Source organism: Notamacropus eugenii, chromosome 2 (genome assembly GCF_028372415.1).
Source record: "Notamacropus eugenii isolate mMacEug1 chromosome 2, mMacEug1.pri_v2, whole genome shotgun sequence".
Lineage (NCBI taxonomy): Eukaryota > Metazoa > Chordata > Mammalia > Diprotodontia > Macropodidae > Notamacropus > Notamacropus eugenii.
The window spans coordinates 513,389,406-513,402,823 of NC_092873.1; the positions used below are offsets into that span (position 1 = coordinate 513,389,406).

The following is a 13,418-nucleotide window of genomic DNA, read 5'->3' on the forward strand; positions in this document are numbered from 1 at the left end:
TCTTCAATTATCTGAATGACTATCATTCAGTAGAGGGACTACACTTCCCATGCTTGGTCCCAGAACTAGGAACAGTGAGGAACCAAAGCAGGAGCGAATTGAGGTGCTGTTGGGAACAAATGGTGCTGTTCAAAGATGGAAGGTGCTGACTAAAAGACTAATGAGTTCCCTTCCTTGGAGGTCTTCAAGCAGATGATGGATGACTACTGTGGTCCCTTCCAGTGTGGAGATTCTTGTTCTATGAGTGGTCAGAGAGAGTGCTGGACTTGGAGGCAGGAAGAACTGGGCTCCAATTCTACCCCAGCTCAGCATTTCTGCACACAAGCCTAGTGTCCTCATCTATTAAGTGAGAGGGTTGGGCTAGGCTAAATCTGATTCCATGAGTCAATAATATATAAAATACCGAAGACTCTATGGTTGTCAACATAAAAATAAGCATTTCCTGACTCCCCCATATGGCAGTCTAAGGGTTCTTAGCCATTTCTGTTCCTGTACCCCTTTGGTGGTCAGTCTGGTGAAACCCATGGACCCCTTCTCAGAATCATGTGCTTAAATGCATAAAACAAAATATAGAGCATTACAAAGGAAACCAAAAGCTAGTGAAAATAAAGATGTAATTTTCCCCCCGTCCAAGTACAGACTCCCTGAAATCTATCCATGGGTTGATTCACCGACCCCAGGTTAGAACCACTCCCCGCCATTACCTTGTGCTTTTCTATAGCTACTTGTGGGTGTTTACGTCTCTCCCGATAGAATGTAAGAGGTTTCATTGTTGGCTCTGTATGTCCGGTGCCCAGCAGAGTTCCTCGCATGCAGTAGGTGCTTAATAAATGTCTTTTGGTTGACTAGTCCTGCACATTCCTTATTAAAAGACCACAATGGCACAATTCTCCCAGATTAAAAAAAAATGAGTTTAATCTGATTGTAGAAACAGTGCACTGTTTTACAAATGACCTCTTTTGGTTTTCAGTTCCCCCACATCGATGTCAGTCCAGCAAAAAAAATGCAGCAGATTCCCCCACCCGTCCTCAGTCCCTCAGCCCATGAGCTAGAAACCGAAAGGGAAAAGGCACCAAGCAGGGATGTGAACAGAGCTGGAGGCGACCTGAGGAGGGGGCAGAAACATTAGTGTTAGACAACATTCCGACAAAGTCTGACGGTGCTCAATACTGGGATCGGTTTTGTCTGTTAAAGAAAGGCAAGAAAAAAAATCAGAGCACAACAAAAATGGTTTTTGTTTTATGACATGATTTTTTTTTTTTTACAAGAGAATGGTGTTTTCCAACCAGGACTGAGCATGAAATCTATAATTTGAAGGAAAACAAAATTGATTTTTGTTTCGTTTTTGTTTCATAAAACATGTCTGTACAGATTTGTGTTTTGTCTTTTATTTTTTTTTTCTGTAAAAAGAAAAGTATCAAAACCTTCCCGTCTCCAAACATATTTACAGGTGTTTTTTTTCTTTCTTTTTCATGTCAAATGATGGGTATAAGCATGGTTTCCTGCTGACCCTGGGACCATGCACATGGTGAATGGTCTCAGAGGACAGAGGGCCTCCTTGATTTAGGGTGAGGATGGGAAATCCAAAGCAAGTCTGCCCCTCTTTGGAGGTCCTCTGGCCTCTAAAGAATCCCAAGTCTAAAAACATAATGAACGCCTCACTTCAGATATTCTACCTTCATGCACTGATGGGGGAACGGGATGATCTACTCAGGGAATTCTCTTATTATGGCTGACTCACTGCTATGCAGTAAGAGGATGGTGGGTTCACTGACCATCATGGTATACAATGATTGGTGTCTGTCTCCAGGTGATGCTACAGACCCCCCATTTTCTTCTCCATACTCAAGAAAGAATTCCAGAGGGACAATTACAACACTGGAAGACCCCACCCCCACCTTAGCCCATTCACTTGAAAAGTGGTGAGGACCTCCCAATGGTGTGGACATAGCTCTTGGTTGAACACAGCATGGGAGATGAGAGCATTAGGATGTTACAGTGGTAGGTTGGGGATGGACAATGCTTTGGACAGAGCACCAGCTAGGACGTCTACAAAACACTGGAGACAGAACAAGACTAGAAGATGCCTCAACGGCCACATCGTCCAAACCTCTCATTTTATAGATATGGAAAGTGAGGGGACCCAAGGAGTTAAAATGGCATTCTCATGATCACACAGATACTAAGCATCAAAGGAATTTGAACCTAGGCCTTTCGATTTCAGAAGTCTTTCCTTTCCTTTGGTAGACACTAGGATGTCTACAAAACTGGGGGAAAATGAATACAACTCTGGATCAAACCCAGGGCTGGGGATATAATTTGGGCATCCTTCCTTGAGCCAGGGCCCTGAGTGTACAAGGGCAAAAGGTGTTTATAGACGGTATGCTGGAAGATGAGAACAGAGAAATAGTCAGAAAGGAGCATTTAATGACTAGTCAGGATACTGAACTGAAACTCTGGCTTTTTTGTCTGAGTCACCATAATTTGAATTTCCCATCCTTTCTTGATTTCCAATCTCAGCTGGCATCATGCATCAGATATTGCCTGAGATTCCCAATAAAGACATGGATTGCTAAGGAAATGGAAGGGCTGAGATGGCACCCAGAGGTCAGGGCAGTCTTTCTAAGGATGTTGAGGAAAGGGACAGATTCAAGGATACATCCGATCCTAGGACTTGAGCCAGAAGGGGCCACCTTAAAACACTGAGCCCAACTCTGTTTGTAGAACAGGAGACTGAAGTTCAGAGAAGAACTCGTGGAAGACCAGAAAACCAATAACAGAAGCAGAATTCAAACCCAGGTCCTCTAAAATCAAGGGTTTGGCCACCCATGTTGCTCCTTTTGTGTCAAGTGAAGGAGTTCTTTCTTCCAGGTGTAAAATTCCAGGTTCTAAAGTACACCACGGAAGCTCCTTCTTTCCTTTTTGTTACTACTGACCTTGGATATTTTGCTGGTGATAAAGGGCAGATTTAAGTAATATGTTTTATAAAGGAATTCTCATTGTCCTACAAAGCTGCCAAGGCCCCCTCTCATTAACTGCACACCATTGTTTCTGTCCCAAAGCCAAGATGATAAATGCATGGTATACAGTGAAAGGATCTAGGCCCAGCATAGCCACACATGGCTGGATGTTCGAGGCTCATTGAGCCTTGCTGCAGAAAGATCTAGGGCCACTTGTGCCTGGCAGTGTCCTATCCCAGGTATGTGAAGGTATGATGCTGATTGTTGGTTCAGTGGGTGACAGGTGTGAGCAGGAGCTCAGCAGGGAGTCAAGAAAATGCATCCCTGCAGAGAACTGGGTATAGGGGCTTAATCCCTCCACTGGCTTGGCAGCGGAGGGGCTAGTTGTTGCTAAGTGATCTCACAAAGAGAATAATAATCCACCATGGCCTAGGAGGGGCTTCCACAGAGAAAGTGACCTATACCTCGTGTGTGTGTGTATGCAGATATAGAAATTCAGACTTGCCCATCTTATTCACAAAACTGTAATCCACACGTGTTCATATGCATGAATGTCTGAGGTCTGGGAATAAACAATTTGCCATTCATTTGTTTCTCAGAAATTGTCTCGACTATGATTACGACCTCTTTTGTCTCTTGACAGGGATCAGAAGGGAGTTTCTTCGGTCTGAACTAGATTAGGAGAAGGAACCATTTTTTCCCTTGAACATTTTTTTCTCTCTTCTCCCTGCCCACGCCCCCAAAAAAGGACAGAAAGAAAAAGAAGAGAAGCCAAAGCCCATGGGTCAAATCTATGCTCCTAGTACTTTCACTGCTGCCATGGTGTGGCAGAAACAGAGACAGATTAGAAACCAGAAATTCTGGGTTTGAGGAGGCATCAGAGTAGTGGTATGGGCAGTCAGCTTTGGAACCAGCAAAGGCCAGGGTTCAAATCCTTCCCTGGCACAGCCTGGCCACTCCTTAAGGCAATAACATTGAACAGAAGGTACTGATCTTCACCGGCAGAGGAAGTTCCCTCCCCTGAGAATCCCCTGTACTAATGCAATCCCTGGGTTTGAGTTCCACCTCTCTGAGCTGTATGGCCACTGGGCATGCCACATAATCTTGCCTCAGTTCCTCCATCTAGGAAATGATGACTGACCACTTTAGAGCATTTCAAGGTGTACACTGAGCCTCACATCACTCCAGGAGGGAAGGAGGTTTGTTGTTACTGCCATACTAGAGGAAACTGAGGTTCAGAGAGGGTGACTGGCTCGTCCAGGGTCACACAGCTAGTAAGGAAGAGGGTGTGCCAGGCACTGTGCTAAGTTTTAGCAGTTGGATTTGAGCCTAGGTCTTCAAGCAATCTCTCACTCTACCAGCTCCTTGAGAAGAGGGCTTTTTCTCTACTGGTTCTAGACCTATGGTCTTATATGTAAGTCATTTAACCTCTCCTCAAGGCCTCAGTTTCCTTCTCTATAAAATGAGAAGGTTGGACTAGGCCTCTGAGATGCCTCCCAGCTCTTAATTTATTAGCTAGAAAGAGGCTCTGACTCATGGGCCCCTCTCCTCATTTCACAGAGGGGGTACCGAGGCTCATGTGGGGAGTATTGGCACCAGTCCTCAGGGCTCTCCCTGATCTCCAGTAGCTGCTGTACATTACTGAAGGGTCAGATGCTCCCATAGATCCTTGGTTCTCTCTTTAGCCACATCCTGCCCCACTCTCACCCCTAGTGGAGGACTCCAACAAACCCCAGGATGATTGGAGCAGGCTGGACCAGGCTGCACAAGGTCTCTGGCCTTCAAGGGCTCCAGAGTCCAAATGGAGGAGGCAGTGACCCAACCTCACAGCAGCTCCGAGCCTGACTAGAGAGTAAGCCCTGTGAAAGCAGGGCTGTCTCTCTGTATTTGTGTGGCCAGTGACTGGACAGTGCTTGCCCCCCTAAGAAGTGCCTGGGGATTAATCGGCTGCCCGATTCTCAACAGATTGCTGCCAGGTTTCTTCCCTGTGAAACTGGGAATAACAACATGATGATCTGTACAAGGGGCCTGGGAAGAGATGGGAGAGGGGTCAGGCAAGAGTGCCAACCCTGCCAACCAAGGAGCAGAATCACAGACTCAGAGAGAGCCAGGGTGGGACAGTGTCTCGGAATGTTAAAACATAAAATGTCAAGGATGCAAGGGACTTTGGAATAGAAAACACAATTCAGAGCACAGAATCTCAGAGCTGGAAGGACCTTAAAACAAGGGATGTCAGAGGTGGGGGGGCCTGGGACACAAAATCAAGGCTAGGAGAGACCTAAGAGATTATTTAATCGCTTCCAACCAAACCCTTGTTTTACAGATGCAGAAACCAAGATGCTCAGGTGTTTCTGGCATTGTACAAAGTGAGCACAACAGCCTTAGGGAGAGAAGCCCAGCCCAAAGAATGTTTTCCATGGTGCTGTCTTGTCCACCAACGACAAGGCTCTTTTGGAGATGGAGCAGATGCTCCTCTAGCCAAGGTCTGACCTACTCATCAGCTCTGCAGAAGGACTGCCTGTGTTTCAATGTTTCCATTCCTTCTGACTGCCCCCACACAGTCTATACACAGCAAGCCAAAATACCCCAAAATAAATACTCTCACCTCTCTAAATTATTTACAGTTCTTTTCTGCGAAATATGTTAATAAATACTCTAGAGGGGGTGTTGGGGGGTGGGGAGGACATGAAGGGGCTCATCATTTTTTTAACTTATGTTGATGGATAGCCACAAAGCGTCTTCATTTTATTTACAAAACCCCCTTAAACACGCTCTATAAATATAATTTTAAAATGGTAAGCCAGCTCCCATCCTGCCGGGCTGGGTCTGGTTCCGTCCATCACGTCAGTTGCTCAGCAGCGGCTGCTTTGCTTTTCCTTACGGTAGTGCAGCCAGGTAAGACGCGTATAAAACATTATACATACAAAACTCTCACATCCTTTGGATGTCTGCAGTTCATTATAACTTTGTGGTTACCTTTCCGCAACATAAATTTTAAAAAAGAATCCCAAGCACGCACACAGACACACACCCTCACGCCCTCATTCACACGCGCACACACTCCAGGCAAAGAAACGCATCCAACCATCCATCCATCCAGTGTCCAGAAAGAGTCCAGTGCATGTGTTTGATCCCACCAGGCACGGAGGGGTGCTCGTCCTCAGGGCAATCCGTCATCTTCAAGGCTTAATGCCACTCGCTGGGGAGAGAGACCAAAGCAGAGTGAGAGTGAGACAATCTCTGTCTTCCTGAGGAAGACCACATCCTTCCCCAGAGGAACACAGCATCCTAGCTCCAAAGACCATCTTGTCTGACCCCCTCATTTAACGCATGAGAAAAGTGATCCCCAGAAGTGGGAAATGCCCTGCCCAAGTCACAAAGTCAGTATCAGAGGCCCAGGAGCAGGTCCCCTCAGACTGGGGGCTTATGCATGTAAACCAAGGAAATGAGAGAGATACAGTTATATTTGGGCTCTTATGCTTGGTACTTGGGTGACTTTGGAAGTGGTTTAGTGTTATGACCCAAATGTGATCATTAATGGGTTAATGGTGGAATGCCCCAGGGATCTGACCTTAGTTGATGAGTTTAATAAGGCCAGTTTTATAGAAGGCACAGAGTTGGGAGGGATAGTTAACATGGTGGTCAACAGAGGCAGTTTTCAATAGGTTAGAGCCCGGGCTGAACTAAAATCCCTCTCTTGTGGTAATAGATAGCAAAACAAATCAATACTTTGGTGTCTCTGGTCATCATTGTTAAGCTGATAATAAAAAATTTTAACAATAGGCCAAATTCTAATAAGATAAAATTAGCAGTGATACATTTAAAGTTCTATATTTGGGTTAAAAATAAACTCATACACACAAAATGGAGGTGCATCTAGACAAATATGTGAAAAAACCTAGGGGCTTTCATGGATTGCTTAATAGAAGTAGATACTTAACATGGTGGCCAAAACCCCAATGTGATCTTAGAACTGCCTGGTGTTTGAAAGGAGGGAAGTGGTCATGCCATTGTCCTCTAGCCCATTCAGATTCCTACATTCAGTTCTGGGTACCCCATTTTAGGAAGGACAGAGAGATTTAGCTAGAAAGTATCTATTCAGGTGGTTCTGAAACTGGCTACAACGACAGGATCCAAACTGTGGTTGTTAATGAGCCAATATCAGTCAAACTGAAGTTTGGCCAAAAGAGAGCAAGTAAGGCACCAAAAGACTGGTGACTATGTACATCACCTCAGATGGGCTGAGAGAACTGGGGACACTGAGCATGGAGGAGAGAAGACTTGGGAAAGATAGGCCACTGACTTCAAGTACCTCTCTCATTCACTTGGCACATGGAAGAAGGATGAGTCTTCTTGAGTGGCCCCAAAGGACAGAACCAGGAACAGCGTGGGGAGAGGCCAGCTGAGGCTGGATGGTAGGAAACACTACCTAGCCATGACAGCTGTCCCAAAGAGGCCTGGGCTGCCTTGAGGAGGTGCTGGGCTCCCACTCCTGGGAGGGCTCCAAGCAGAAGCTTCATAGTCCAGCAGCCCAGGGAAGCAAAGTTTGGGGATACAGATGCACAGGGCAACACTGACTCTTCAGGGGCCAAAGCCCCCAGTGACCTCCTCGGTAGACACAGCTACTGAAAACCATCAAGTCCTTGGCACCTTCAAACAATCCAGTCTCGGAAATGGATATGGTTTTATTAATGGAAATTATCCTAAAGAAGGGGCTGGGCCATCTGCTTGGTTGCTACCCCCTGAGCACGATGGGACCCTTCCATCTGACCTGCAGCTAAAACCTCCCATAGGTGCATCTCCTTGAGAACAGGGACTATCTGCCTTCTCTGTTGCATACCCAGCATGTGACGCATGGTAAGCATGTAGTAAGTACTTTTTCATTCATTCATTCATATTACTATGGGGATTCTTTTGGGGTCTGGACTGCACTAATAATTAGAATCACTGAGAAGTCGGAAGGGGAGAAACAGGGATGGAGTAAGAGACAGAGAGAAAGGGAGGAAGAAGGGAAAGAGTGAACGGAAAAGGGAGAGAAAAAAGGAGAGGAGGGAGGGAGAGAAGGGACGAGAGATAAGGAAAGAGAGAGGGGAAGGTGGGGAGAAGGAAGTGAGGTGGAAAGGCAGGGGCAAAGGGGTAGGGAGCATGCTGGGCCTATGAGAGGCCCTGACCTCTTCCTCCCCAAAAACACTCACTGCAGGGTAGACGTGCCCAATCTGCGCAGTCCTCCCGATGTGGATCTCGTCCTCATCTTCCTCCTCTGTCGTCTTCCTGTACACAGGGTTGTCAAAGTTCATGCTTTTTGTGTTCTTTCTCTTCCAATTTCTCCAGATCAGGTAGCCACTCATGCCCAGCAAAGCGATGACCCCTGTGTGTGTGGATTGGTGGAGAGTGGATGCTTCAGCCCAGGCACCCTGAGGGGCTCCCACCTTGGCCTCAGGGTCAGAGCTTTCTAGACCCCAAAGAGACCTTGGATCCTACAACATTCCCCACAAGGGGTCATCTGGCCTCCCCTCAAAGATCTCTCATTCCCCAAGAGGTGCCTGTCCCATAAAAGGATAGCTCCAGGCTGGTAAGATGTCTTTCCTTAGGCTAAGCTGAAATTAACCTCCCTATGACTCCTAACTCTGCCCTCCAGGGCAAAGCCTTGCCAACTCTTTGTGTGGTATCTGTCCTTGCATAGGTAGAGGCCCTTTGGTACCTCAGAGTCAAGATGTACAAAACTGGACCATCATCTCCATCACCCCCAAACTAAACTCACCTTTGCTCCCAGTCATCTGACCTCAGTGCCATCCTTGACACCTCTGGCTCTCTCACATCTCCCTGCCCTGTTGCCAAATCCTGTCATTCTACTTTGTAACATCTCTTGAGTTTCCCCTTTTTCTCTTCTGCCACCCCCCAGCTCAGGTCCTCATCATCAACACTGCAATTAGCCACTGGTGGGTCTGCAGCAATCAGGCTGTCCCCACTCTGGTCTGGCCTCTACTCAGCTGCCAAAGCACAGGCTGAGTCTTTATCCCTTACAAAATAAACTCCAGAGGCTCCTATCACCTCCAGGACCAAAAAAAAAATCCTGTTTGGTGATCAAAGCCCTAGTGCCAGCCCCACGCCCAACTACCTTTCTAATCTTCTTACACACACACACACACACACACACACACACACACACACACACACACACACACAATTTCTTCAATAAGACACTTCATCTCTTGACTCAGTGACTTTTCTATCTCTTCTAATCCCAGCAAAAATCCTGCCTTCTACAGGAAGCCTTTCTCAACCCCTCCTAACACTCTATTTATCCTGCAGACAGGCTGCTTGAATATATTTGTTTGCAGGTTGCTCCCCCCACCCCCCAATAGATTGTGAGCACCTTGGGGGCAGGGACTGTCTTTTGCCTCTTTTTGTACTGAGCGCAGTGTCTAGCACATAGTAGGTATTTAATGCTTACTGACTAGCAATCTAATTGGCCTCCCTGTCGCAAGTCTTTCTTCATTCCTGTCCATCCTCCGCAGACCCCCTTCCTTAAGGCAAGGTCTGCTGAGGACACTCCTCTGCACACAGACATTTGGGGGCTCCCCAGTGCTTTGCCTCTCTACTGGCCACTCTAAGGCCCTCCACCTCATTATCCTGGTTTTCCTCTCCCTGTCTGTCTCAGTCTGCCTTCTCTGGACACTCTGAGGCTGTGCCCACATTCCCTCCTACAATGTGGCAGCCAGAGCCAGACACAGTCCTCTGAATGTGGTCTGTGTCAGAAACATCACCATTTCCTTCTAAAGTCTTAACCCTGGGTTTCTATTCATGCAGCTAGGACTAAACTGATTTGGGTGGGTGGGTGAGGATCCTCATCACCACTTTTCCTTCTCATCTCGGGGAGGGGTCTGGCCTATGGCCCAAGTCTCCATACCCACAAGGAGCAGAAGGCTGGTCCAACGGTAACTGAATTCACTCCAGCGCTAGAGAGAGCCCGGCATACTGCCGGCTCATTTAGCATAGAAAGCAAGAGAAGATGAGTAAGGAGAAGGAAGTCTTCCACGGGGCCCATTTCCCCACGTCCTCCTCCCTGGTCAGGACCAGAAATAAGGGCTTTTTCCTCCTTTCCAAACCAAAGAAGACAGTTCAATGGCCCCACTCACCCACAGGGACGATGATGCCGATAATGGCGGCTGTGGCTGTGGAGACCAGCTTGCCACCCATGGTCCCATCTGCAAGATGTAGAAACACATTAATTTAGTAAACCCTGGCAGAGCACTACCCCTGTGCAAGTCTACACTCCCACTCCAAAGTGGCAGAAAAAGAAGAAAGTTGGCTGACCTGGGTCTGAAAAGGACCTTAGACGCCATCTGGCTCACCCCCAATGTCACACAGCTAGTTAGTATCTGAGGCCATATTTGAACTCAGGTCTTCTGCCACCACCTAGCTGCCCTTGGTTGTTGTGGTGGTGTTTTTTGTAATATAGGTGGTGATGCATGGCGCCCATATTGAATGAGCATTTGGTGGGAGCATCCATGTTGTCAACCTCATGGTACTCTGGTGTGAGAGTCATAGGACCTGGGTTCAAATCCTGCATCTGATGTGTGACCTTAGACAGGTCAGTTACTTCATATGGAAAATAAGGGGAGGGGTCAGACTAGGGTCTTTTCTGCTCTGTATCTAGAAGCAGTCTCTACAGCCTCTGGTTTATGTAGGTTTGCCCCCCAACTCTCACACTTGAGGGATCTCTCCATTTTTATTTCATTTTTTTTGAGAAGGGCTGGTTCTTTATTTCAAATGCTGTTTCGTCCATTTTCAATATCAAAGCTCTTACAGGTTCCTCCTCTGCCCAGATTGGCTCCCCAACAGACAGCCCTAAAGAAGCCCCATTTTAGGCCAATAGGCTTCAGAATACAAGCCTGACTCAGACTTCATGGAAACCTAGCCTCCCAAAAAAGGAGTTTAAAAAGATGAGCAGCTCACTTCCAGCCCAGATACTGGACAGAGAGAACCTTCACAGCCAGGCTGGGAGGAGAAGGGAAAAGAGAAGGCAGGCTGTTCCTAGGGATTATATAGAGTAGGGATAGTCAGTTGGGCCTATATTAAGAGTATCGCTGAGAAGGAGTCTCAACCAGCACTTCCCTCCAGAGCCTTCTCCTGCTCTGGGAGTTACCCTGGGCTCTTAAAGGCTCTGGTTTGGCAACCCCAAAGCAGGCAGGTGAATGATGCTACCCAAGACTAGCCTTGCTGGGTACCAAGGGGCTTATCACCAGTACTCTGGGACCCAAGGGAGTTTTTTCTTTTGTGTATGTGTGTAGCTACAACAGTTCAAGAAACCACTGACTCAGACCTGAAGAGGGTAACAGCAGACCTCAACACAGGGTCCGTTCTGTGCATTTTTAACTCGAAAGGGCAGAAATTTTAAACTGTGCATAGATTATAGAACAATAAAGACAATAATTAACAAGGAAATTGCTCTGAAAAATTCTGGTTTAAACACAGATTGAAAAAAATGATTTGCTGAGTAATTCCTGGGTTAACAAGTTAGACAAACAATAACAGACAATATTAAAGATAATGACAACTTAAATTCTACCCAATCACATTTAGGGGACGTAGCCAAAGCAGGGTTCAGAGACAAATTTCCATCCTCCACACTTATGGAACCAGAAAGGGAAAGAGAGACTATTTATGAGCAGAGTAAACCGTTAAATAAATCAGAAAAGGAACAAAGTCACACAATAGCAAGTACCCAACAGGAAATCCTTAGAGTAAAAGGCAAAATCAACCAACAAAAATTAAAAGAATAATTGGATTGATAAAGAAAACAAAACTCAGTCATTGGAAGAGGCCAATACTATTGACAAACCATTACGCAAATTCCCTTAAAAGCAAGAAGAGAATCCAATGACCAAAACCAGAAAGAAAATCCAAGAAAGGAAGAAAGCCGGTCGAGGGGCTACCAAGGCAGCCTGGGTTTAAGACTCATCTTTGATATGACCCAAGGCAAGTCACTTGTTCCCTTAACGCCCCAGGCTTCACTCTTAGACTATAAATCACACATAATTTGCCAGTTTGCATTCATGGACATTCCTCTACCAACTGAATCACGGCTTACACACACACACACACACACACACACACACACACACACACACACACACACAAAATGCCAGTAAAAGAAAAAGAACATAAAATATAAAGAGAATAAATTTACAGAGAACAAAGAATAAATACTTATAAAAATCTGAAACACTCAAATTAACAAGGTAAGAAACAGACAAACCAATCTCAGGAAAAACTAAACAAGTTAGTAAGGGACATCCATGTACCAAGTTGTCATGTATTTCACAAGAGAACAATCCCCATACTATATAATTTTCTCAAAAATAGAAAAAGTCATTTTATTTCATTGTTTCAAGTTCTGATCCCCAAACCTGGCAAGGATAGGCCAGAAAAAGATGGGCATGCTCTCAAAAGATCCTAGCTCTCTTGAAATTGAATTAATTGTAATAGTGACCATAATCTTGGCTCTGCCGATGGCTGGCTACATAATTTGGGGAAGTCACTTTCTCTCCCTTTCTCATCCATAAAATGAAGGGGCTGGACCAGAAGACTTCCAACATCCTTTCCAACTCCATATCCCATGCCTCTGAACAGCTCTCATGCGTACGGCACATTAAGGCCTATAAAGTGCATCCCCACAACAACCCAAGGAAATAAGTGGTACAGGTATTATTACAACTTTCCAGAGAGGGGAATAACCTTGCCCAGAGACACACAGCAAGTGACCCCAGTGCGCTTTCACCTATACCCTGCTGTCTTTCTTGTGGAAAGGAGGATGGTCTTCCTCTCCAGTGTGTGGAGTAACAAAGCAAAGCAGTGCACTCAGACTCCGTGAGCTGGGTTTTTTTGGGGGGGGGCGGGGTTGTTTTTGTTAATGTTGTTTTTAATTAATTTTAAAAAATTTTAGTTCCAAATTCCCCCTTCCTCAACCTTCCTCTCATCCACTGAAGAAGTAAGAAATATTATACCCATTATACATATGAAGTCATGCAAAACAAACTTAGTGAGGTGTAACCAGGGAAGGAGGCTCCCACATCTGTCTCTGAAGCTAAGGGAACACAAACAAAACCCGGGGTGGTGGTTGTCAGAATCCTCCCACATCAAAGGTGCTGGGTAAGGGCTTTAGTGCAGAACTAGAAGCAGGGGTGGGTTCCCAGAGGGGCCTCATCAGACCAGGACCTTCCCATTCCTTCCCTCCACAGCTGCGGATGGGGGTCAGCATTGCATGGAAAATGATTTCCAAAAGAGTTCATCCTTCTAAATGAATTCTCCTTGGCAGGTAACTCAATTAAAAAGGCATTTCCTAGTTAATGAGACAGGACATTTCTAATGGTGACAATTACTGTGCCTAACATTTTAATAAGCTCTGAACTTAATTATTTTCATCTGATGGACTGAGTCAAGGCCTGGGCAGAC

At 46.0% G+C, this 13,418-nt stretch overlaps 1 protein-coding gene across 8 annotated transcripts in view; it reads right to left on the minus strand.

The window, feature by feature from the left end:
* Positions 1-887: 887 nt before the first annotated feature.
* Positions 888-13,418, minus strand: part of LRP8 (LDL receptor related protein 8) — a 129,593-nt gene continuing 117,062 nt past the window's right edge. For all 8 annotated transcript variants that reach the window (XM_072649504.1, XM_072649503.1, XM_072649506.1 and 5 more), the window contains 3 exons: positions 10,100-10,168; positions 8,156-8,328; positions 888-6,159 (listed from right to left, as the gene is read on the minus strand). In XM_072649504.1, coding sequence (XP_072505605.1) covers positions 6,121-6,159; positions 8,156-8,328; positions 10,100-10,168 — 281 coding nt within the window. In that variant the 3' untranslated portion in view covers positions 888-6,120. The remainder of the gene's footprint in view (positions 6,160-8,155; positions 8,329-10,099; positions 10,169-13,418) is intronic.